At 40.3% G+C, this 26696-nt stretch overlaps 3 protein-coding genes across 5 annotated transcripts; all 3 read right to left on the bottom strand.

Moving 5' to 3' along the window:
- Positions 1-22: 22 nt before the first annotated feature.
- LOC146578414 (asialoglycoprotein receptor 1-like) lies at positions 23-7155 on the bottom strand. The gene is made up of 8 exons (XM_085259326.1): positions 7033-7155; positions 6807-6914; positions 5411-5500; positions 5261-5326; positions 5070-5162; positions 4168-4322; positions 3810-3919; positions 23-1008 (listed from the first exon to the last, which is right to left on the bottom strand). Exons 1-8 carry the CDS (start codon positions 7088-7090, stop codon positions 852-854), a joined length of 837 nt encoding a protein of 278 aa, XP_085115452.1. The 5' UTR covers positions 7091-7155; the 3' UTR covers positions 23-851.
- A 1085-nt stretch (positions 7156-8240) lies between these two features.
- Positions 8241-19147, bottom strand: LOC146578413 (C-type lectin domain family 10 member A-like). Of its 2 annotated transcripts, XM_085259239.1 has the most exons (11): positions 19008-19147; positions 15547-15626; positions 15366-15473; positions 14429-14527; positions 12801-12899; positions 10755-10853; positions 10101-10166; positions 9936-10028; positions 9698-9852; positions 9239-9348; positions 8241-9071 (listed from the first exon to the last, which is right to left on the bottom strand). In XM_085259239.1, exons 2-11 carry the CDS (start codon positions 15608-15610, stop codon positions 8915-8917), a joined length of 1050 nt encoding a protein of 349 aa, XP_085115365.1. In that variant the 5' UTR covers positions 15611-15626; positions 19008-19147; the 3' UTR covers positions 8241-8914. The 2 variants fall into 2 exon arrangements, with proteins under 2 accessions (XP_085115365.1, XP_085115356.1); XM_085259230.1 differs by having other exon boundaries at positions 9936-10166.
- A 2512-nt stretch (positions 19148-21659) lies between these two features.
- Positions 21660-26592, bottom strand: LOC146578412 (C-type lectin domain family 10 member A-like). Of its 2 annotated transcripts, none has more exons than XM_085259303.1 (9): positions 26481-26592; positions 26150-26218; positions 25949-26056; positions 25655-25753; positions 24228-24293; positions 24053-24145; positions 23820-23974; positions 23391-23500; positions 21660-23146 (listed from the first exon to the last, which is right to left on the bottom strand). In XM_085259303.1, exons 2-9 carry the CDS (start codon positions 26202-26204, stop codon positions 22993-22995), a joined length of 840 nt encoding a protein of 279 aa, XP_085115429.1. In that variant the 5' UTR covers positions 26205-26218; positions 26481-26592; the 3' UTR covers positions 21660-22992. The 2 variants fall into 2 exon arrangements, with proteins under 2 accessions (XP_085115429.1, XP_085115419.1); XM_085259293.1 differs by having other exon boundaries at positions 26150-26213; positions 26481-26552.
- Between the last annotated feature and the right edge of the window lie 104 nt (positions 26593-26696).

The following is a 26696-nucleotide window of genomic DNA, read 5'->3' as shown; positions in this document are numbered from 1 at the left end:
AAGCAGCAGTGACAGACACAGATTTGTTTTCAATTATTTTAATGTGTGTCATAATGTCTGACTTCAACATGTCAGTCAGCGGTTAGAGATCTTACACTTTCCTCCCTGACACTGTTCAATCAACTGCTGCATCTGTTATCCACCATACTGGAAAAATATAAACAAATGAGGTGTGATTTACAAAATAACATGATCGCAAGGTTCAATGAATGTGATTTATGTTTTAGAGAAACAATATAAAAGATCAATAGGAGGATTCATTGGATGCCTGTATGGAACAAAGTACATCTGACATCTCTTCATGTTCACAGTGAAAGTGAATGCACAGCTACATGTCTACTAAAGAACATTTGGGATGTTTCATTATGTACATTATGTGGCTTTTGTCAACATGAGCCAGAGTCTGATCTTCATTTATTTGGGTTTTCAATGTATTAGGATTATTTTGAAGCTTAAAGCAAATAAACTGAATTCTGGCTACAACTCCAATGTTTCCCCTCTGACAATAATGTAGAACTTTATCATAGTCTGGAAATTTGAGGAAATGTTCTAAGACTGGACCTCTTAAATTTTAAAATTGATTTAAAAAAAAAAAAAAGAATAGGCTTTACAATGAGAGATGTAGAGATGGTCTGAAGTGTGTTTGTATAGGATACGTGGACTGTTTCTAAATATGCTATGTTGCATTTATTAATTCTGGAATATTTTGAAAGAACTCTACATGAAAGAGGAAGTCCACAGAGTGGAATTTCCTGATTGTATTAGAAGTTCTCATTGTTTTTCTACCCAGTGCTTTAATTGGAGAGGTTCCTTTTATTCTGCAGTGGGCGGAGTCAGGCCTGCAGGTGTGTTCAGACTCTCAGGTTGTCTTTCTGACAGATGAAGCGTTCTTTGATGGAGCAGTGCCGGTCGTTCAGGCGTCCATCATTGTGAAGGTGAGCACAGTCTTCATTCCCAGGTCCTAGACCATGATGGGCCCAGTTGTCGGGCTGCCCAGGTTTCCACCGCCTTGAAAAACATGCACAAAGATGTTTATGTGTAATTCCTGTGGAGCACTGACTGATAATAATTCCTCTTTATGCTCTACTGGTCTACTGGTTACCGTTTCTGGACAAACGTTTTAGACTTTGATTTAGGATATGAAACCTCTTGGTTATATGTAGGCATTTAAAACTTTATATTAGGTTTAGGCAATAAAAACAAATTTTGAAAAAACCAAAGTCATTTTGTAACTAGTGCACGTTTGCTTTGGGACAAGAGCATACTGAAACAAACCTGGGCTCCGCTCATCCACCCACTCCCAATCCTCAAACACTTGTGCAATCGTGCAGTTAGGTACAGTTATCCCCAAACACACATAAAAGTATGACCAGTATAATGTAAATATAATCGTTAGTGGTGTACCCCTGAGATTATAATAATGTAGATGTGACATGAAGCGCCTGAGGTTTTCTGGGACTTCAGTTCAGTAACGAAATGAAGAGGATGTTTTTTCCTGCCTGGAGGTCTGGACTATGAAGGTCCTAATAATAATCGCTATGTACCACAGGCTGGCTGTAGTTAAACCTTTACTTAAAAAGCCATCCCTAGACCCAGCTGTCTTAGCTAATTATAGGCCAATCTCCAACCTTCCTCTACTCTTCCTTGAAAGAGTAGTTGTCAAACAGCTAACAGATCATCTGCTCATTTGAGGAGTTGCAGTCAGTCCTGCAGAAAGACTTTCAGATGTCCGCAGCGAGAACAGCTGACGAGGAAGGGTTAGTCCTGAAGATGCCGCTTAATGCTGATGTCTGATGATTTTCCATGATTATGGCTCTCTGGTCACTTTTCCTTTTGTCCTTTGCGTACTATTTGTGACATACTCTTTGTAGGTGCCTTTAAAAAGACCATGTGAGGTCCTCATAAACATAAATCAGGACATCCTCTCCACTTCATACTCTTTGATAGTTAGTGGAAAAAAGCACGTCTTTGTTTCCTTAAGCTAATATTGATTTTTTGAGCAGCCTCTGCAAACACTTGGTGATGATGGGAATGAATACTGCCAGTCTGTTCTATTTAGGCAGTGGTGAGTCTACGTAAAATGTCTATTAAATCTATTCATACTACAATTAGTATTCTTTAAAAATCATTGTCCCGCAATGAATATTGTCACAATCAGGGGTACCGGGAGACTACGTCCTCATTCCAGGTGACTGCTGTCAATCAGCTGTTGATGATGTCAGCCTGTAACCTCTGCTTCAGATCGCTCTCCTAAATGCTCGCTCCATAGCCAACAAATCATTTGCACTGAATGACTTTTTTAGCAGTATTAGTATGGACTTCCTGTTTCTCACAGAATCTTGGCAGCAGGAGAATGAATGTATCCACCTGAATGAGTTCTGTCTGGTCGGCTGTCGCTTCATTCGGACTCCGCGTTTGGACGTGGTGGTGGTCTGGTCACTGTTCACCGAGACAATTTCACTTGCAGGGCTATGGACTCTGAGTTTTTCCCTTCCTTTGAGTCACAACTCCTAAGGTTGGTACAACAGATATATTTAATTGTGTTTTAATTTACCGCCCTCCCGGCCCTGCTGGTGTTTTTATTCAAGATTTTACCGACTTTTTATCTTCCATTATTAAACTGGAGATGGTCTTAATGTTTGGGGATTAAACCTCCACGTGGATGATCTTAGCTGTAGCATGGCCTCTCACTTTCTATCCATTACAGACTCTTTTAATTTTATTCAGCATGTCTCTGGACCCACCCATGTTAAAGGCCACACCTTGGACCTTGTGTTTTCTCTTGGCTTAGACACAACTGTGTTAAGGACGTACAAGTGAGTGACCATTCCTGTGTTACTTTTAGTCTTAGCTTCCCTCTGTACACACCACCTTCTAATTTCATGTTCCATAAATCAGGATGTTGCTTTGGAGTTTTCTAAATTGTTGGACCCTCATGTGATCAGTGGCTGCACTGATGCTGATGTTGCTACACAGTGTTTTAAGAATCACTGCTTGGAGAGTTTAAATTCGATGGCACCTATGAAATCTGTCTTTGCTGCCTCAAAAAGAGCTCATCCATGGATAAATGATGATGTAATGAAGGTTGAAAGAATCTGTAGGAAAGTAGAACGCCTTTGGAAATCAACTAAACTCGAAGTTCACAGGCTCCACCTTAGGGAACTTTGGGTTTCCATATATGAAACCATAAAAACAGCCAGATCAGGAAAATTTTCTCATCTAATCAAGCAAGAGAAATTCCAAATACTGTTTGACTCCATAAACTCTATTGTTTCCCCCGTGGTCCACCAAGTACCTGTGACCTCTATATCTGAGAGTGATGACTTTTTGACACAGGGTAAGCCGTTAATGTAAATAGAAAATGTTGTTGATGCCGTCCTGATATTATTGATTCATGACATTTCATGTTTTTAGAAATTTATTTTATTTCTAAAACTGTTTATAAATGAACAAGAATAACTATTAGAACTATGCCCAATTTTTAAAAAACAAACAAAACAACAACAACAACATGAGCACTGATCAGAAGAAAGCAAAAAAGGTATACTGGGGACAAACCGAGCCAATTCCGCGATGCCTGGTCCTCAGGGAAAATGTATCAATATCTTTTTTGTGACATTTGTTTGGTGGTGCGCTGTGAGTTTTATAATGTGAAATCTGTGCCATGGCTCCAAAAGGTTAGAGAACACTGCCTTATGGAGCACTAAAAGTTCTCTTAGAACTTAGAACAAAAAACACAACGCCTCATTTTCTCGCATGTATACCATTAGCGTTTTTTTGGTTTATTTTTTTTAAGTGTAACAGCTTACCTCCGGTTCATGATGTAGGGTGTCTGGTTGACCCACTCCCACTGCCCAGTCCTCTCATCAGTCAGACCCACCCAGTGGAAGGAGCCCGCGCTACGCTGGATCACAAAATCCTGTTAAAGGCAGACGGAGAGAAAACTCAAATTTTCAGTTTCAATAAAAAAGGGGGAAAGGGGAGGAGCCTGTATTGATCCTTTGATCAATACAGGCTCCTCCCCTTTTCAGTCACATACATGAGTTATAGTTCGGCTTTTATTGATTAGCTCATCACAAAAGAGCTCCTGTTGAGGTGACAGTGTGTTTAAGATGCATCACAAAGTTGAGCGTCAGTGCAAACAGATGAGAGGGACAGCCAACTCACCCACTCCTCGTCAGTGAGAAGAATGACCAAGTGAGATTCGTGTCCATTACACCAGTCTCTGGCATCGTGCCACGATAATGGCGTGGTACTGAATAAGTAGCAGTTGGTGCCGAAAGAATCCCAATTCAGAGGACAACAGCCGTGTGCTGTTGTGCCTGACAGACGGACAGACAGACAGAGAGTGTCTGGTTTCCATGTTTTATAAGAGTCATTTCAAAAATACACTTTTAGATATTGGAGACCTTCTTTAACAGGGGACAGTCCTAGGAGATGTTAGACAGTCGCTGTGAGAACTAGTTTTAGAAAAACATATTTTTAGTCAAGAAATATGATGAGATTAACATCATCCTTTTCAAAAGAGATCAGTGGACGAAAGCACACAATCACATGGTTAAGAAAATTCTAAAATAAAATAAGGCCAAACAAATAATAACAAATAAATATAATAAACAAATGGAACAATTGGAGAGCTTAATACAAATCTTAAATTAGGAAATAACACGATTTAGTTACTAATTTCCTCATAAGACCTCGCTCCCCCCAGAGAGACAAAACCTTTCTGCCTTAGCTTGTTACAGTTTATACAAAGAAACATGAATTTTTCTTTTCTTTTTTAGCTTCAAGAACCTGTTTAAACCTTCCAGTAATGCCTGCAGGTGTCTGAAGTTAGTCTGAGCTCATCAGATGCCTCAGACTCAGAGATAAGATGCTTATGGGGGGGACTATTGTGAAGGAAGGAACAACTTTGCAAAACCTAGAAAGCAAAATGTACGTCTATGCCGATGACACTGCCATTCATACACAGGTTTCTTCTCTAGTAAAGGTGTTGCACAAGCTTGAAACTATGAGAACAACCTTGTTAAATGACACAGAGGGAACAGGATTAGACAGGAGCTGTGTACCGTTGTTGACCAAGCGTTCTAAGGAACATTTTAGTTCAGCGACCGTCCTGCGGAGAGCGTCCAGAGCTGAGAGCTGCCTCAGTGCCTCTGATACTGAGGAATTGCACACACAAAGCACAGGTATGCACAGTGTTAATAAAAGTACTTTTTGGTGTTTATGGATATGAAATGTTGCTTTGCAGAGTTTCCACCTGATGCCAGCTGGTCCTTGCTGTTCTCCAGAGCAAACTTCATTGACAAAACTTCTTTTGCTGTATCTATTGCAGAAAAACAGGAAATTACAGAGTGTTAAGTAGAAAGGACAGCAATTGAGTAACGCAGTATGAGTACATCTGAGCTACCTTTGGTGAGCTGCTGTGTGTCCCTCAGTGATTCAGTCAGATTAGAAACACTTTTCTCTGCAGACCACAACCGGTTCCATGTCGATGTGTCTGTAAACACACAGACATAAAATTTTTTTTTATAAATAAATGACTATTTTCCTCAAATCATTACCAACAAGAAGTACTTCATATTTTTTCTCCTGGATACTGGCATTTATATATGTATCTCTCTCTCTCTCTCTCTCTATATATATATATATATATATATATATATATATATATATATATATATATATATATATATATATATAGAGAGAGAGAGAGAGAGAAAACAGTAGGAGCTGTGTGAAACTAAAGGCAGTGGATCCCTCAGCAGCTGGATCACAAAGAGCACAGTCACAATAACTGTGCTCTTTTTTGCATTGAATACCTCTGCAGGTTTTGCATTGCAGAGGTATTCAAGTATAAAAACAATAATAAACACAATGTTCTGGTTCTATAATATTTTTATATCATTACTTTATTATGGATTAGGTGCAAGAGTTTAAATGTTGATAATTAAAAAATAGTTTAACTGAATAGCAGGTTGTGCCTTGTTCTCAGATGGACAGAAAGTGGACAGTGATAGATGAGATGAGGAGATGAAGGAGGAAGAGAGGCAAAGAGTGATTCACAAACAGAGTCTAATTTATTTCTCACAGTTTTGTTGCCTTATGGTTCTGAGCGCTGTCATCAATCTTTGCACTTTGCATTATCTCATAACACTTGTTTAATCAGCTACCATCTCTCCTATGGACTTTCTAATGTCTACAGTCTCAGATCAGGAGCAGCAGCAAACCCTCAACAGCAACACTGTACCCATCAGGTAAACATAGGCTACGCCTTGTCCCCACCTGATGACAGTGACATAGTATGATGTGATTCAATATTAGTTTGTTGATGAATGTGGGTTGTTGTTATTCATGCTGATTTTTTAACTTTGAGCATTCGCCCTTTTAAACATCTCTGCTCATCCCTGCAACAGTCAGGAGGAAAGTGTCAACTAGCTGAGAACAAAGTTCCTGAGAGAGAAAGTTTCCGGTCTTTTGGTTGATTAAGGTAGACAATACACAGAAAAGAGTTTCATGAAAGAAACAAGAAAATGCTGGTTTGGGGTCAGTCACTGCCCACAAACTAATGTATGTTTTACACCTTCAGAGCAACAACCTGAGCATCATTTCACTATATTGTGGCTGAAGTGAAGCCAGACACCTCTAAAGTCAATTTCTCCTAAAGTGGGCAGCTCACACTTGGAAAAATCCAAAAGGATAAACAGCACTGCAGGCCAGACAGGAAAATCTACACACTTGTGTTTTAGGTGTCTATTTTAATAAATAGTGACCTTAAGGCCCTATTGTGTCCTGAGTGTACTCACTGCTGGCTCCCAGAGCTATGATCAGAATCAGGAGGAGTGTAGCCGTCAGAGCAGGAAAGAGCCATCGTCTGTACCTGGAGAACCTGGAGAAATCGACAGTACGAGGCTCTGCGGACAAATAGGACATGAGTTTTTCATTTTACAGAATGCACAGACAGGTGGACGCACAGACAGGTGGACGCACAGACAGGTGGACGCACAGACAGGTGGACACACAGACAGACACCTTTGTTCCAGAAATTGCTCATTCCTTCGTCCACATTGCCATGGTATTCAGTTGTCATGGCGATTCTGGTCTCTGGGTCTGTCTCTGTGTGAAATGGTGTGCGTCTGACTTCGTCTTCATCCAGTCCCCAATGAACAAACAGGCGAACTGTCCAAACACAGAGGCTCAGGTCATTGGCCACGAGCTGCACTTTGCACTGGAAAACACCACCTGTGTGTGTGTGTTTGTGGGTCCTGCAGGAGCCATACAGGACCCAGTGCAGCAGGTAGAGAGAGCAGTGGAGAAGATCGTGGGTACTTCTCTTCCCTCCGTCCAGAACATCTGTAACGGCACAGTGGCCCGTGGAAATGGGATGGACTCAAGTGCAGATGCAAAACCAGAGGCTTGAAGTGCGGTGCACCAAAAGAATTTTTATTCACAACGCTTGTTAGCAACTGAAGACTATTATTTAGAAGAAACATAAACTATACGTCTGAGGAAGAGGAGACTAAGACTGTAGTTAAATTAAGACAAATTCACTGTGACGACTGGGTGCAGAGACTGGTCGGGGGAAACTATGGCTAGCCAGGGCACTGAAACAGAGGAGAGGACAATCAGTGGGACCCAAAAGAGAGTTGCGAGTTAATCCAAGAGTAATTTCCTTGAGCTGCCTTACGTGCTTGCAGGTGGAGATTGCTTGGAGGGGGAAGGCAGAGGTCCAGGTGAGTATGGAGTGCAAAGCCAGAAAGTCCTCTGCATTACAAGTGAAATGCATTACAAGTCTGAATACAAAAGTCCAAGTCCAGACATACAAAATTCTGAACCACCACCATTGCTATTTCACTGACCGTCCCACGCCTACTTTCGCACAAACTTGCCACAATCGCTATGATTGTGTTGGACACTGCTGTTTATATAATTGTTCAGTATTGTATTGTTTTGTATACTTTTATTTTATTTTATTTTATTTTCATCTTTATATTGTTTGAGTGTATACTGAGGGCCATGGGAGCATTGCAATTTTAAATTCCTGTGTATGATCTGTAGATATGGTCTTTGACAATAAAGCTGACTTTGACTTTTTGAAGAAGCGACGGCTCAACAGAAGCAACAAAAAGACAATGAAAAAGATTTCACAGATAATCATTCAAATATTTTCTGAGTGGCGGTGGCAATAAAGATAAAGAAGCAGTGACAGACACAGATTTGTTCTCATTTTTATTGTATGTCATGACTTCTCACTGCAACACATCTTAGAGACCCTGACACGTTTCAATCAATTGCACCTGTTACCCATCATACTAGAAAAATATAAACAAATGAGGTGTGATTTACAAAATATCATGATCGCAAGATTCAATGAATGTCATTTGTGTTTTAGAGAAACAATATAAAAGATCAATAGGAGGATTCATTGGATGCCTGTATGGAACAAAGTACATCTGACATCTCTTCATGTTCACAGTGAAAGTGAATGCACAGCTACATGTCTGCTAAAGAACATTTGGGATGTTTCATTATGTACATTATGTGGCTTCTGTCAACATGAGCAAGAGTCTGATCTTCATTTATTTGGGTTTTCAAGGTATTAGGATTATTTTGAAGCTTAAAGCAAATAAACTGAATTCTGGCTACAACTCCAATGTTTAGCGTTCCCCTCTGACAATAATGTGGAACTTTATCATAGTCTGGAAATTTGAGGAAATGTTCTAAGACTGGACCTCTTAAATTCTAAAAGTTGAATTTTGACAGTTGACAGGTGGTCTGAAGTATGTTTGTACTGGATAAGTGGAGCGTTTCTAAATAGGCTATGTTGTATTTATTAATTGTTTTTCTATCCAGTGCTTTAATTGGAGAGGTTCCTTATAATCTGAAGTGGGCGGAGTCAGGCCTGCAGGTGTGTTCAGACTCTCGGGTTGTCTTTCTGACAGATGAAGCGTTCTTTGATGGAGCAGTGCTGGTCGTTCAGGCGTCCATCATTGTGAAGGTGAGCACAGTCTTCATTCCCAGGCCCATGACCATGATGGGCCCAGTTGTCGGGCTGCCCAGGTTTCCACCGCCTTGAAACACACACACACACACACACACACACACACACACACACACACACACACACACACACAGGTAGGTAATATATATTAGGTAATATAACAAATCTTGATAAAAAGCAAAACATTTTGAAACTAGTGCATGTTTTGCTTTGAGACAAGAGTGGACTGAGACAGACCTGCGCTCCACAGTGTACAGTGTCTGATCCACCCACTCCCAACTCCCAGTTCTCCAGTCAGACAAACCGACCCAGAAATACTGAGGGATTGTTTGATTGATCACAAAGTCCTAAACAAAAAGAAAGAATGCTGTTGAAGAAAATCACTCAGGATGATTTATAGCTTGGTCAGCAGGTCTCATCCTCAGGGCAGCATGAGTGTGTGTAAAGCAAAGGGTGTATAGTAAATAAAGTTTGTAGTTCTTAACTTTTGCTTTGGGGCAACTGTTGAGTAGATTTTTAGTAAAGCAATAAAGAAACGTGTGATAGTATTTTACAAGAAGGTTAAATATGTGAGTCCCCTTCATCTTTTTCTGCTGAATATGCTTCTCTAATCAGAGGTGAACCATCTTCACCAACCTAAACAGAAGTCCGCATTTCTTTAACTCAGGCACTTAAAACTACCACGAACTGTCTTACCCACTGCTTGTCAGTGTGGAGAATGATCAAATGGGCTTGCTGTGTTTCACACCAGTCTCTGGACTCGTTCCAGGACTGAGACTCACTGCTGAAGAAGTAACAGCTGGACTCAAACCCAGTCCAACCCACAGGACAACAGTCTCCTGCATCTGAACCTGATTGATACAGACAGATACACAGATGTGGGCAGTGTGCAGATGTGCATTTTCCTGATATGGCCAAATATGAGTGAACGTACTGTTGTTGAGGATGAGTTTGATGGTACATTTGATGGCAGCAACACTCTTACTGAGAGAGTCGATGACCGACAACTTCTTCAGGGTCTTGGTCACTGAACACAAACACCAGTTAGTGACGTATGAAGTTATCACCAGCAGAAGAAAGTGCAGTAATACAGACAGACCTGAGGTCAGCTGATCCTTGTTGTTGCCAACAGCAAGCTTTAGCTGATGAAGGTCATTAGCCATTTCTGTAAACAAAAGCATTTAGCATGTTAGCACTTTAGCAGCATGGATACTGGAATGAAAATTGAAATTGCGACGTGTAAAACAATGCAAATTAACTGGAGCCACGAAAAAATTGAAGAAACAACTTCTATAACTTCATGTCCAAACACCAATCTACAGCTGACATACACCACTGCCATATTCTTTGTAATATGGTATGTTTTTATGTACCAAAAGGTGGTCCAGTAGAAGTGATTATAAATGTTTTATAACACAGTAAGTCAATATATTCATAATTTAACTAGGTGCGTTATTAAGAGCACATTAATCATATTGATAAATCCTCATTGATAAAAATAAATAAATAAATAAAATTAAAAGCCCCAGAGTGGTGAAAGTTCTTCTTTAAAATAATGACAAAAAGTAGCTTAAACTTATGATGGATGAATTGCACAACTTAGTCTTTTACATAATTTGAGGCGTCTGTCCCCTGAAAACTGTTGTCCAATTACTCACCACTGAATTTTGTTTTTTTCCTTTGTTTTCTTTTCCCTTTTTTCCACAGCAAATGAAGGAATACTAATGTGAAGTTTAACTAATAGGTGTGTTACCTTCAGTATGCCGCAGTGAGTCGCTCAGTAATTGGGTGGCGTCAGTCAGGCTGGAAACTCTCTGCTCCACAGATAATAGACGATTAGATGTGTCTGTGTCTGAACAAGCAGAAAGTAGAAAATACATTTTAAAACCCCCATTAAGTTTAACCTCACAGATCTGGTCTGTGAACCAGTTTGTGTAATTCTGGTTTAAGTTATATTCTTTGGTTTATTGTTTTTCATGTTTTTGGCTCTCCTTTGCTTTTAGGTGCTAGTTTCTAGTTGCCTTCCCCGTGTTCCACATTTAGTTACTTTGTCTCCGTGTTTCATGTTCCCTCTGTTCCGCTGGTCAGTCATGTCTCCATGGCTGTATCCCAATTCAGGGTCTGCAGCCTTAAAGGCCGCATTTCAAGGCCGATTACGTCACAGCGGCGCGCCGAAGGCTGTCCCAATTCGAAGGCTGCTCGAAATGCGACCCTGAAATGCGTCCTTCATTTCCCTGAATTTTAAGGCTGTGGCAGTGTAGACTTCGTGGCCCAACATATCCCAGAATGCATAGCGTGGCGGTGGGTGTGGATAATTTTGCCGAAAAAAAACGATGAGGTGTCATGATCTGCGGAGGCAGACCGCGCGGAAATGTGTGTGGTGGACCCAGGTGCGAACACAAGCGAAGATACAGGAGTGGATTAAACAAAAGCGAGCCTTTTATTATGACTGATGAAAAGGAACAAACCAGAGTGAGGGCAGCATAAGAGTATAACTCAACAGAAACCTAAACTGGATATAAACTATGGAAAGGCTATGGCTGGAGATAGGGGGTGGGAACACAGACGACGCGACACAGACTGTATGAAACACAGAGACTAAATACACATGAGGGATGATCAGGGGAAGTGGCCACACATGGGAACACAGCTGACACACATGAACCTAACGACAGGACAGGAGGAGTGAAACGGAATACACTGACAGTGAATACAGGCTTTCAAAGTAAAACAGGAAACATGCAGATTAGACATGACACATGACCCGGGGAGACGTAGTACAGGGGAGATGACATAACTGACAGCATGACCTTGACAATACAAGACACACAGACATAAACACACGAAGGGCAAGGGAGACTTAATATATACAACTGGCTGGACTACCTAGTGAACCTAAACAAACCATAAACGATAATCATCAAAAGTAGGTTAAACACAAAACACTGGGTCGCACGACCCAGGACCATGACATGAGGGGCGCCTGAAGAGTAAACTTTTAAAAGTACTGAATATTATGTCACTTATTTATGTGCAAATGTTTAATAACGAAGAACATTAAAACATTACTGTTGGCCACATGTCTGCAAAGTTATGTGACATTAGTGACGTTTGTACTAACTTGGTTTTAAAGCCTTTGCTTTAAAATATACACCGTTCAATAGCTGAGCTTAATCTTACAGAGAATGATCAAAGCTCATGTAGAAAGAAACAAACAAATGAACAAAAGATTTTCTCCTTCATTTCTGTCAAACAATGCTATATGAAACGTTTCTAGCTGTTAGTATCATGGTTGCTAGGCAACCTGGGCAGCGCAACGGAGGCTAGACCGTCCCATTTCACAAGCCTCGCACTTCCGGCCTTAGCGGTCTTTAAGTACGCGGCCCTTGAGGATCGTTGAGACTGCGTACTTTAAGGCTGCAGAACCTGAATTGGGATACAGCCCATGTCACAGTGTTAAGTTTGAGTCTTTGTGAAGGTCTCATGTTTCCTGTTTTACTTTGAAAATTTCAGTTCATTCAGTTTTGCTTCCTTCCCATCTCATTATCTCAGATTAGTCCCAGCTGTGTTTCCCTCCTGTTTCGTGTTCCCTCGTTGGTCCCTTGTGTATTTAAGCCCTGTGTTTCCCTCTGTCTGTTGTTGTGTGCTGCAACCACCCAAAGTGCTGCAAGTTTCTCTGGTTTATCTGGTTTCTATCATTCTTAGTTCAGTGCTCCTCATTTCCTAGTGTTACTAGTTTTATGTTTTCATGTGTTGTCAAATTTGCTCTGATCATACATACATACATACATGTTGTTACCTTGAATATGCTTCAGTGAGTCATTCAGTAATTGGATGACATCAATCAGGTTGAAAACTCTCTGCTCCACAAACGATAGACGATTTGACGTGTTTACGTCTGAACAAAAACAAACAAACAAATAAAAAAAAAAACATCGTGTTCAACCCTGCAAAGTCTGAACCGTGAAATAAAAACTGACGGAAAATGATTTTAAAAGTGGAATAGGTCTGTGAAGGTTCTCAGTCATCCAGGTCAGCGTAGTCAAAGGAGCTTGCATAGAAAAGCGTCTGGACTTCTTTAAGTTGCTTGAAGACGTTTCACCTCTCATCCGAGAAGCTTCTTCAGTTCTAAGGTCACCCTTTGGAACACAAACTTGGAGTAATCAGGACCCTACACCACCGGGCAGAACATGTTCCCTCTAAGCCTGAAGGAAAAAAGAAGGAACACACACATGTAAAGGAAGCACTCAAAACGTGCGGCTATCCTAAATGGGCGTTCTTAAAGTCAGCTAAGAGGCACAGAAAAGAAGACCAGACACCAGCGAGGGAGGATAAGAAGGACAGACGCAACAACATTGTCATCCCCTATGTAGCCGGTGTATCAGAGAAACTCAGGAGAGTTTTCTCCAAGCATGACATCCCGGTGCATTTCAGACCCAGCAACACACTCAGACAGAAACTGGTTCACCCGAAAGACAAAACGCCAAAACACAAACTTAACAATGTGGTGTATGCTGTACAGTGCAGCGAGGAATGCCCAGACCTCTACATTGGAGAGACCAAACAGCCACTTCACAAGCGCATGGCACAACACAGAAGAGCCACCTCCACAGGACAAGACTCAGCAGTCCATCTGCATCTTAAGGATAAAGGACACTCTTTCGAGGATGCCAATGTTCACATTTTGGACAGAGAGGACAGATGGTTTGAAAGAGGAGTGAAAGAAGTATCTATGTCCACTGTGAGCGACCATCTTTGAACAGAGGCGGGGGTTTACGACACCAACTCTCTGCCATTTATAATCCAGTTTTGAGATCCCTTCCCAGACGCCTTAACGCCCACTCACATCCTGGGCAATCTGACCTCAGGAAATCACATGATAAGGTGGGGCCAGGTTTCACAATGAACTCACCCGAAACTCTAGCTGATTGGGACCCACGCCCAGTTTCACACCTTGGCTCAGGCGATTAGAGGATCATCAGGGGGTCCTTTTGTCCCTCTGTGGGGGGTCACTCCCACTAGGTTTATATCTGGGACTCTCCACCATTTGACCTTAGAACTGAAGAAGCTTCTCGGATGAGAGGTGAAACGTCTTCAAGCAACTTAAAGAAGTCCAGACGCTTTTCTTTGCAAGCTCCTTTGACTAAAAGTGGAATACTTATTGAACATTCTGAAAAATCCATACCTCTGTATCAACATGATAGAGGGGCATGAAAGGGTTAAGACATTTACTACCATCAAATGATGTCTTTTGTATTTACTGCTATGAAGTGAACCCTGGGCCTCACAGCTCCGCAGAAAACTATTGCCAACATTTAACATAAAACAAATATTTGTGTGGGCTATGTGCTCAGAATCACTAGGGAGCCATCAGAGCAGGAGGGTAACCTACTTTTAATATTTTATCATAGCTAATAGGTGTGTTACCTTGAACCTGAGGCACTGAGGAATGCAGCGACTGGAAGACGTCCTTCTGGTTGGAAAGTCTCTGCTCCAAAGACCACAGGTGTTTTGACACCTTTATGTCTGAACAAGCAGACAACAAAAACACAAAGAAATTTAACAGAGTGCACATAACATAATATGTTAACATAACACATAACACACAACATAACATAACACAACATAACATGTACTCACCCAAAATGCTGGAAAATTTTGTTACTGAAAAACAATTTTAACATTAAGGGAAAAAAATCTCAAAGTACTAAAAAGGTAATGTTTTTTTTTTTAATTTTTGCTCTATCAAGAAAAGTTATAAATATAAATGTCAAGTAAAATCTAAATGCACAACAATAATATACAAAAAATAATAAATAAATAAAATAAAATAAAGTAAATGTGTTCAATATAACACAACACAATAAAGTGGAATGAAAATAAATGACAATATAACTGATAATTGCAGCCCTAAACTGCAAACGTGGAAAACAGTTTTAACCATCATCACTTATTGGCTGTCATGTTGGACCAAATTTTTCTTCAAGTCTTCCACAAGATAAAGTCTGAGAGTTAGCTTTAGCTAAGTATTACTGTGATTACATTTCTGTTAGCTTTATGTGCAGTCACAGTGGTCTGTTTTTTCATTTCTAGCAGCTGTAAACCAAACGTATAGTATATTATTGTGTTATTATTAGATTTGGAAAATAAGTCTGAATCTTGCAGGACTTTTCATGTTGTAACTATTTGCACCAGCATGCTGAAGTGCGCTTCAGAGGTCCGTGTTTTCTGTCATTAGGCATCAAAGCCACAAACCACATGATACATGACTGTTTGTGAAGCTCACAAAAGTTGGGCCTTACTAGTGACCCAAAAGCAGTAGTCCCCACATATGGCATTAACAAGAATACACATGCATACTTACTGCTAGCTCCCAGGATTATGATCACAGTCAACAGGATCACGGCTGTCACAGCAGGAAATAACCAGCGTCTGAACCTAGAGACAGCCAACCGGGGGGTGGGTGGAGTCTCTGACAGACAAATATAATTTCATAAATCAGAAGTCAAAACAAAGACATTACCAACTCAGACACAAGCAGTTACCACTGATCCAGAGCGTACTACCATCCTGGTCCTTCACATAATGGTATTGGTCCATTGTTGTCATCTGCTTGCTGTTTTTACTGGATAATAAAACCATGATAACACTGAGTGAGTAAGTAACCAACAACTTCCACATTCAGCTGCTTTTTATCAGCAACATGCTCAGTTTTAATTATGATAATATGAAAATATAATTTAAAAAAGGAAGAAAAAAAAGGAAAAAGGTGGTTAAAAAAACACGAGTCAGGGTTGAATCCACTTTGAGGGTGTGGAAGATAAAAGTCAGGATGACTTCATTAAATATGGTATGAAGTTATCTGTTGCATCAACTACATTACCATCTGTATTATATACATTTGTTATTAAGACTATGATACTGCTTCCAAGAAGAGTCAGCTATAGAACAAAACAGATTGAGCCTTTAGAACAGGGGTGGCCAACCAGTCAGAGACCAAGAGCCACTTTTTTTTTTACTGTGTTACCGCAAAGAGCCACATCATACGCATGGGCACACATGAACATCACCCATCCTTTCCTGCCTCTCTCTCTCTCTCGCTCTCTCTCTCTCTCTCTCTCTCACACACACACACACACACACACACACACACACACACACACACACACACACACACCAACATGATAATGACAGAAATGGACTCCTACAGTACTAAAACCACAGGCCAGTCATTTTCAACAATGAACATTGTGTGCACTGTCTCACACACACAAACTCTCAGTTCAACCTGTGGCCTTTTCAGTTGTAGATCATGGAACCAGGTCACGAAGCTTTCGTGCAAATTTTCAATATCTGGCTCTTTGCTTACTCAGGGCAGCGCTGGCGACTTGCCCGCTGGCTTTTAGCAGAGTGGGAAAATGCGTTAAATCTCCCTTTTGAATATGTGTCTTGAACAGCTTCGGTTTGTTGACAAACGCAAACACACTTTGCACCAGGTCAGGCAGCATTTTTAACTTATCCTGCAGGGTCAGGTTCAGTCTGTCCAAGTGACACAGCATGTCGACCAAAAAGGCCAGATCCATAATCCACTTGAGGTCCGAGAGCTCGGGATAGTCCTTGTCCTTCTTTTCCATAAACAGTTTCACGGCATCCAAAAGCTCAAAGAAGCGAGAGAGTACCTGGCCTTTTGACAGCCACCTCACAGTGCAGTGCAGCGGCAGGTCACCTGGAAGCCCTTGGTCCAGCTCAGCGATGAGATTCTTGAATTGCCTGTGGTTAAGTGCATATGTGCAGATATAATTGACGATTTCCATCACAGGCTTCATGACAATACAATGATTGAGACACGAGTTGCTCCATGTGGATGATGCAGTGGAAATTCCAAAAGTCAGGAATAGTTTGGTCAGCTTTGCACAGCCCCACAAGCCCGTTCACAGATCCCATCATGGCTGGTGCTCCATCCGTGGCTATTGCAGTTAATTTTGTTATGGGCAGATCTGCTTTTTCAAATGCAGCCATCATGGTTTCTTTCACATCTATGCCACGGGTTCTGTCTTTTAATGGCACAATATCCAGGAGTTCTTCTTTGATCACACAATCGTTTGACACAGACCGTGCAAATATTGCCAACTGAGGCTTGTCTTGTATATCACAACTCTCATCCAATGCGACACTAAAATACTCACATGCTTGAAGGTCAGAGTGCAACTGTGATTCAATAGCCGTGTTAATGTCCGATATTCTGTGTTCAACAGTGTGGCGGGACAGTTGGACGTCTGATACCATGCGTTTTAATTTGTCGTTTTCAGGAGACAAGATTTCAAAAACGTCACTGAGGCATATTTAACGAACTCCCCTTCATTGTGTGGCTTTTTAGCCCGTGCAATGTTCCAAGCCAGCTGATAGGATGCGAGCGTTATGGTCTCTGACCGCTTCGTAAATTTTTGGAAAAACTGTATCTGCTTTTCAAAGTGGCCAACTCGTGCTTGCGAAGTTCAGTCCCTTTTGGAAATTCCTGGTCGATGTTAGCATGGAGTGAGCTGAAGTGGGTTTTAATGTCTTGATGCATGCTCAATCATCCAGTTTAAGTTAATCTCCAAAGGTTGATTCTGTTCATCTGGACGTTTTCAGTGCATAAATGTTTCGTCACTCATCCAAGTGACTTCTGTCTCAGCTGACTGCAGGTTTCCCCAACCTTTCACCCAGTTTCTCTAGAAGATCTATCAGAAATACTGACCCAAATGAAACCCTCAGTGAGTCCAGTTGATGTCCTACCTACTTCATTGGAGATGCTTAGAGATGCTTGTCCATGTCCTCATCTCCTCTCATACTGTAACACAGTCTTTTCTTGTCTGTCTAAGGCAGGGGTGGGCAATCTCAGTCCACGAGGGCCGGTGTCCCTGCAGGTTTTAGATCTCACCTTGGGTCAACACACCTGAATCACATGATTAGTTCGTTACCAGGCCTCTAGAGAACTTCAGGACCTGTTGAGAAGCTGATTTAGCCATTTCAATCAGCTGTGTTGGTTCGAGGACACATCTAAAACCTGCAGGGACACCGGCCCTCGTGGACTGAGATTGCCCACCCCTGGTCTAAGGCTTGCACTGGCTTCCGGTTGAGTATAGATATCAGTTTAAAATCCTTACTCTTACATTCATGTCCCTACTTGGTGAGGCCCCCACTTATGTCACTGAGCTTCTCCAACCCTACTGTCCAAACCAAATCCTTAGATCCACTGATAGGGGTCTTCCAACCATTCCATGGACCCGTTTGAAAACCAAGAGGGATCGCGATTTTAAAACCTTGGCTCCAATATTGTGGAACAGTTTACCTCCCCTTTACCTACGCACCATCAACTCTGTAGCTTCTTTTAAAAAAAAACAGCTAAAAACACATCTGTTTAGACAGGCATTTAGGTAATATTCATGTGTAGTATACTGTTTTATTGGCTATGCTATTATACCCTCTTTATAGTGTTTTATTGTTTCGTTTGATATGCTTTTATTACCATGTGAAGCACTTTGAAATAACTTCCTGTTTTAAAAAGTGCTATGTAAATACATTTTACTTACTTTCTTATAGACGTTTGCATAATGACTAAAACCAGCACCACTGAAGGAACAATGGGCTGGGAGGTCAGTTGCTTAATCATAATTATGCAAATTGTCATGACCATTGATCAACAACCACTGATCAGTCACTTGGATGAGTGACAAAACGTTTCTCCCACTGAAAACGTTACATCCAGATGAACAGAATCAACTTCTGGAGAGAATTTAAATGTGTTTATTGCAGCCTTGCAAATTTTACAAATTTTATCTCATAATTATGTAGTTACGAAGAAACAAAATTGCATGGGAAAAGACAAAAAACTAAAAAGAATCAAATTCTAACACAATGTGTGTTAAAAATATTAATATTTTCTGTCCTTTACTTTAAGGATAGAAAATAGTCATACTGTGAGGGTAAAATTTGGACATTATAAGAAATAGAAGGGGTTTCTCACCTCTTTTTTCTGTAGATTGACCAGAGAAGAAGAATATGCCGTCTGTTTCCCCTGATGGTAAAATATATATGGTCTCCTCTGTCCCACCCATGAAATACAGAACTGAGTTTGAATGCCCAGTTATCTTTTTTTTAAGTGAATCTGGCTCCGTGCCACCAATAACATCAGCTCTCTGCTGCACATGCTATTTTTTCCTGTGAATCAACTTGTAAGACATTTTTGGGGGTTTTCCAGAAAGGGAATCTATTGTCAGTTTTACTTCCCTAAATCAACCAGAACACTAAAGTTCACACACACTGCTCTACCTTTCACACAAAAAAATTGCTCTCGTCAGTCACATCAAACACAGAGCTAATGCTGGCTTTCAGGAGCATCATTGAGCACAAAGTGTGAAGGGGTCGGCTACTTTTATCAGACATTTTTGACCAAATAAATCTGTATGGAGTCACAAAATCATATAGTGAGCTTTAAACTGAAGGTAACACGGCCCACAGTGTGAAATATAAGTAAACGAAAAAACAAGAGCTTGTTAACATCACTGTGAGATTTGTATCTCACAAACCAGCATCTGTATAGCTGTACACAATTACAGTTTTTTAGTATATTTATGATCATTTTAAGTGAATCTGGCTCCATGCTGTCATGAATATCAGCTCTCTGTTGCACATGCTGTTCATTCTGAATCAGCTCTGAATCAGCTATAAAATGAAGCAAAACCTGGGCAGGTTTTGCTTCCCTAAAAAAAACAGAACACTAAAGTTCACAAACACCCCTAAATCTTTCACACACAAAAAAATAACTAAAATAATTAAAATCTTTTACTGTATTTATGATCATTATGATGATTATAAACACTCTAACTTTGCATGTTCAATACAGTGATACCAGGTTTTGTTGCATTCATGAAATCATAAGACTAAAACTGACAATTGTAGAGCAGATTGTCTTTTTTTTTTTGCACTAATTCACATCGAAGGGTTATGAAAGTTTGTGTTTGGAGGCAGCCGTATCTGCTCATACACAGATTAATTTATAGTGTTGGTAGTCTTGATTAATGACGCTAACATGCTTGAGTAACTTTTTCTTTTGCAATGTAAGTTTAATCTGCAGAGAAAGGTTCGGTTTTTAAACTTAAAAAGTCACAAAAACCTTTAAGCTTTCCTTCAGATTTGGTTGCTTTTTTAAATACGCAGTTCTTATGTCCCTGCGACCATTAACGATGAAGCAGTCCATTGAAGCAGTTTCTTATTCAATGTCTACATATATAAAACAAAAATGTATTTTTTTCAAAAGTCAAACAAAAGTGTTGCTCATAGATAATCCATCTATGCTGGTAGGAAACTGTCAGCTGACTCAGCAGCCTGACAAATGCCTTCATCTCAGAGTGAACTCTGATTGTGCACTTTTTAAAAATCACCCTTTACAGGGAAAATCCTGTTCTATCAGGGCTAATAACTAATGTACAAAACATTGATAGTCACACTGATATGCACATTTCCCTTTCCCCGCTTTTTGGAGTTACAGTTGTGATAAACAAGAGGTAATTAAACATCTGGCATGACAGATGTGGTGAATTTGCAAACCTTTTCCCACCAAATAGCCTTGGAAAAGGTTGGGATCAAAAACGAAAGATTTAATAACAGGTTTTAATATTTTTGCTTCCCTGGGACATGCCCATGTTGAAGTACTGTTTGCTTTAAAATTTCAAAGACACGTTTTTATAAGGTGTTGTAGATAAATAAATGCTGAAACTGATCCATTTTAGCTTGTTGCTAGGTGTTTGCCAGGCAGTGTAATGGGGTCATTTTGTATCATATTTAACCCTTTCACACATAGTGGTCACTACAGTGGGCAGTTATTCAAAGGCTGTTTTCTTGTATTTGTGTCAGTGTTGATGGTCTACTTGCACATAAACTACTATATTGGACACTGACGTGTCACTGAATGTATAGTGTGTTTCATTGTAATTTTTGTTATTTAACCCTCACCCATGATTTTTTCTGAAGTATTTTTATTCATCTTTTCATCCCTAAAGATGAATAAAATGCCTAAGAAAAAAAGATCCTGATTGAGGTTTTCATAATTCATGCATGAAAGTGTTAATTCAACATTTTGTGGCTGTAACTTGTGGGTAGAACTATGAGATGATGCTTTTATGAAGTTTTATAAGTGCATGACTGCAAAACAGCAGTACAAAATTTCAGCCATTACTATGCTGTTGCTATGCAAAATGATGACACCAAAATATCTGATATAGATAGGAACTTCCATTTGCTGAGCTTGGTGTGCCTATTTTAAATTACTGGAAAAATAAACAACAACCTCAAAGCACTTTATATCATAAGGACACTACAATAATATAGAGAAAACCCCCAAAATCAGACGACCTCATTTGAGCAAGCACTTGGTGACAGTGGGAAGGAAAAACTCCCTTTTAGACACCTGCAGCTGTTAGGATTGGTTGTGTCATTGCATGGACTACATCAGATTTATCATATGCTCACTGTAAGTAGATATGTTTTGCCTTGTGAAACCAATAAATGAATAAAATATTATTGGGACAAGTGAACTAAAAGCTTCACTGTATCGGAGTCACTGAAAGTTTCAGTATAATTCAGGAGAGATGACCCAAACAGAGGAAGTACTCTGGGTGTAAAAGCAACTTTATTTCAATTGAAAATGTAAACTAAAAGTTGTCAGGAGACTCGGGTCATCCAACATAAAAAGCATGCAAGCTGAAAAAAATATTGACAAACAATTTTACAAAAACAAAGAAGGCAAGTTTTTTTTTCTTTAAGTAAACTAAAGTTTACGTGAGGAATCAGATGGTGGAGGGGACAGAGCACATGCAAGAGCAATCAAAGGTTGAGACAATGAGAGCAGGGCATATAATTGCAAAGAGCGAAACAAAAAGCAAAGTGCATCTAGAACAAGACGCATCAGAGAATAACGTTGAAAAAGGAAGTGACCAGAGACAAGAGGTCAAAGGCAATGGACAAAAAAAAGACTGAGTTAACCTAAGAACATCAGAAACCCAACAAAAGAAATCAACAAAATGAAATTAGAAGCCAAAACTCGAGAAATCCTAAAGAAAAAACATAGAATTTCTTGATGCAAGTCTGAATCATCCTCGCAAGGAAGATCTAGTAAATTGATTGTGTTCATCGTGATGTGTTTCTTCCACCGAAAACGCCGGGACATCACAGAGTGTTCTCTCACAGGTTGTGGAGTTCCACAGAGCTCAATTATTGATCACCCCTCCAGGTACTCCTGCTTCCACCCACAGTCCAAAGACATGCAGTTAGTGGGGTTATGTTAATCAGTGATCCTAAATTTCCCTTAAGTGTGAATATGAGTGTGAATTGTTGTCTGTCTCTTTGTATTAGGCCTGCGATGGACTGGTGACCTGTCCAGGGTGTACCCGGCCTCTCGCCCTGTGCTAGGCTCCAGCCACCCCACGACCCCGACAAGAACAAGTGGAAGAAAATGGATGGATGGAAGGATACTTTTTATTTAGGTTTACATTGTAGCATTGTTTGTACAACTGTAGTACAATTTTTATGTTTCAGTTGTCTGAGATGCACACAACTGATAACTTAACACTTCACCCAATCTGTTTATTGTTTCTGGCACCGAAAACCCAACATAGTGAGTCTATAATCAATGTGTGACATCACAGTGACTCTTGTGTACTATCTAAAACATGCACACAGTAAGCCTGTTCAGTTTGAATGGTGGTAGGTGAAGCTAAAGAGCACAAAGTGTTAGGCTTCGTGATCTGGGATAAACTGGACCTGGTGGTGTGATGTCCCTAATACTCACAGAAAGGTATTTTACTACAACAAAAACACAACCTGTAAATCATGGACTCCTTAGAGTCCCATTCATTCTGGCCAAGCTCAACAGCGCCCCACTATGAAATTTTCTTTGTAATCAACAGTAGTTGGAGAGCAGTTTGTGGGCGGAGCCAGGCAAACGAATGTGTTCAAATGTTCAGGCTGTGTTTCTGACAGATGAAGCGGAACCTGGCGGAGCAGTGGTGGTCATTCAGGCGTCCATCACTGTGAAGGTGAGCACAGTCTTCATCCCCTCCAAGACCGTGCCCAGTCCAGCTGTCAGGCTGCCCAGGTCCCCATCGCCTGAAAATGCACATTCATCAAGGGGAACACAGGTAAACAGGAGAAAATGTAACAGAAAGTTTTCAGATTTTTAATTGGACCTTGAGTTTTAAATTGCAGGTTAGAGAATATTTTATAAATGCAAGAAATAGTCATTTTCATCCTTGTGTCTCGAGTTAATTGATATTAAGTGGCCGTACACAGTTAATGCAGCATGACAGGAGAAAATAACAGAGAAGTTATATTTTTTGTTACTGAAACAGACCTGCGCTCAATCCTGTATGGTGTCTGGTTCACCCACTCCCACCTCCCAGTTCTGGAGTCAGACAAACCAATCCAGTACAATTGAGGGATTGTATTACGGGTCACAAAGTCCTGGATAAAGAAACAATGACGGCATTTGGAAAAAAACAAACAAACAAAAAATTATTGTTTGTGTGTGTGTGTCTCAATTTGTTGTGAGATGTGTTCCTGCTCTTTTGAATATTTGTCTCTGCTAAGACAGAGATAAATATTCAACAGGAGGCCTTTTCCCAGAATATGTTTGCAAATAAGAATTTGTATTTAATGACTAAGCTGTTTAAATAAAAATTACATTGACTCACTACTCCATCTTGTGGTACAATACAATATTGCACAATATTACAAAAAGTGTTTCATAGTAGATTATGTGACGGGTGTGGGCAGGTCTTACCCACTCCTTGTCGTTACGCAGAATGACCAGGTGGGCTTGTTGTGATTCACACCAGTCTCTGGACCCAGTCCAGGACTGAGAATCACTGCTGAAGAAGTAACAGTTGGACTCAAACACAGTCCAACCCACAGGACAACAACTACCTGTAGTTGAACCTGACAGAGAGAAACAGTTACCACGGATGTGAAATTCAGTCTGCAGATGTGTAAAATGGTAAAATATGGTAAACGCACTGTTGTTGATGATGTGTTCAAGGGAACATTTGATGGCTGCAATATTCTTGGTGAGTGTGTCGATGAGTGCCAGCTGCTTCATGGCCTCCGACACTGATCACACAGCACAAACAGAAGTTAAACATGATGTTTAGAGTTATCACCAGCAGTAAAATCTACAGCGGGGCAAACAGACCTGAGGTAAGCCGGTCCTTGTTGTTCTCAACAGTAAACTGTAGCTGCTGAACTTGTTTAGCTGTTTCTAGAAAGAAAAAGATTTAGCATGTTAGCATATTTGACACTGTGGCTAGTTCACTGATTAATTTAGAATATCTCAAAAATGCTTCAGATAAGATGTTGTTAAGGAACAGAAGGGCTATGGGAAAACCAAAGTGTCTTAATATGAAATGGAATAGGTGAAAGGCAGCTATTTAAAAGCACCTAGTACTGAGACAGCACTGGCTAACCGGGGCCTCAAGGGAACTGGTTGCTTTGGGGCGTTAGGCCTCGATGGGGTTTGCCTTAGCGAAGACCAATTGGCCTGCTGACCCTCAGAATTATAGACTTTTTTGTATCTGGAACATCACTACAGTCATAAGGAAGAAACCTGACCTTGTTAAGAAGGTGGAGTGACATTGGTAGTGATGTGGCCTGTGTGCCGAAGCTTCGAAGCATGTGTCGGGTAATCTCGGGGGAGTTTTGATTATTAATCTGATTTCTGTCTTTTAGTTTATTAAAAAGTGAAGCGCCACATCACATCATTATAATCACAGAGCCTGTTTCACTTGAATCGTCCACTTGATGGTGCAGTAGAGCAAATGAATCATCACAATACTTGGAACCATATTGGACCATCGACCTGTTGGATGGAAAGCTTCAGTTCATCACGAGGCTTCATCTCACCATCACTAGACCTTGGCCTCACTTCTTTCTAAAGGAAGGATTGTGGAATCACAATCCCAGAAAGTGAAAGTCACCTCTATGAACATTTAGCTCACAGAGGGTAATCCTTTTGAATGTGCGCACTTGTGCAGCAGTTGAGAACACCAAACCTTCTTGGTTAATTTTTGATCGAATCCTACAGTCCTTGTTGGGGACTACATAAATCGCCGTGGTGCCTTTAAAAGCTCATGTGGGTGACATAGTAGACACCTGTAGATTGCAAGCACTACCCAGTCTGATTTGAACCAGACTGGTATTTTGTTATTTCACTTCTGTACCAGGCATGGGTACAAACATCATGTTCAAGGTGGCTCATAAGTGCATATGGTGGTTGAGCGCCGTAGGCTAAGGGTCAGTAATTAACTTTGTTGTCATATATTCTGATCTTATGTCTTAGACTCTCAGAGAGAAAAGCAGCACTGTCAAGTGATCACTACGTTCTGGTGACTTGGATTAGATGAATGCTGCTGGTCAGACCGAGTTATCCCAAATGACTGGAAAGACCTGGAGTAGGTCTTGTCTTTAGGGAGCCATAAAATTCTGGATGTTGTGGGTTACACTGCAAATCCGCAAATCTGTTAACTTAGAAAGTCTGACTTATAAAGTCTTTACATATGAACTAACCACATTTAGTTTTCTAATACTATGTGTGACAAAGACATTGACTAACAGGCATTTTACCTTGAGCTTGATGCAGTGAGGTGTTAAATGACTGGATGATGTCACTCATGTTGGAAACTCTCTGATCCACAGACCACAGATATTTTGATGTCTTTGTATCTGAACACACAAAACGACAGCAAATAAAAATAATATTTAGCTAAGCTTGTGTTATAGTAACTAAAACAGTGAGCATAGCCTGTAATGGAATAAAAGTGACAGCCTTACAAAGCAGATCAGCATAATCACAAAAAGGTCAGTGGAGTAAAATTAGTCATAAAGAAATCTCTGTTTATGTGTCTGTTTTATACTCACTGGTAACTCCAAGCACTATGATCAGAATCAACAGGATCACAGCAGTCAGACCAGGAAATAACCAGCGTTTGAACCTGGACATCGGTGAGACGAAGTGCGGTGGAGAATCTGACAGACAGAGACAGACATAGTTACTGCTTCACAAGTAGATCTTAAAATCCTAAAATCAAATAAGTTGCTTACTCAAGCTCAAACAGATACCTTTGGTCCAGAGGGCAGTGTTGTCCCAATTATTCTCATAAGGTACGTCAGACATCGCGGCCACCTAGTCTGGTTAAATAAGAAATTTAAAGTCTTGCTGCTTGGAAGCAAAGTATAAAGAATCAGTTCTGCATTTTAATTTAACCTGTTATAGATTTGAATCTTTATGTTGAAAAGAATCAAACCACAGCAGTTTAAATGTAAACTCTAACTGCATTTATGTATATTTTCAATAAATATACAAAGCTGTGTTTAAAATTACTAAACTGATTCAAAAATCAAACCCAATTCACACTGTTACAAACAAATTAATAATGAAAGAGTTTCTCACCTTTGTTCTGCCTCTGAAGTAGCAGGGATTCTCAGACATAAAGATTGATATTTCCTCCTCTTCCTGCCCTTCATGCAACTAGCTGTGTGAAAACACTCACTCATCATTTTTACGGGTATGTCACAACATTTTGGGGGTCTTAGCTTCGTGTTTATCATCCTATTCGCTAGATTTTAAAGTGAATCAGCCCAAGTTTTACAGAAGTTGCTTTCAAAA

Source organism: Mchenga conophoros, linkage group LG3 (assembly GCF_057382185.1).
Source record: "Mchenga conophoros isolate Kocher_MC1m ecotype Shallow Benthic linkage group LG3, M_conophoros_male_GT1.1, whole genome shotgun sequence".
Lineage (NCBI taxonomy): Eukaryota > Metazoa > Chordata > Actinopteri > Cichliformes > Cichlidae > Mchenga > Mchenga conophoros.
Note: the sequence above shows the minus strand (reverse complement) of the source record. Positions and strands in the feature narration are given on the sequence as shown.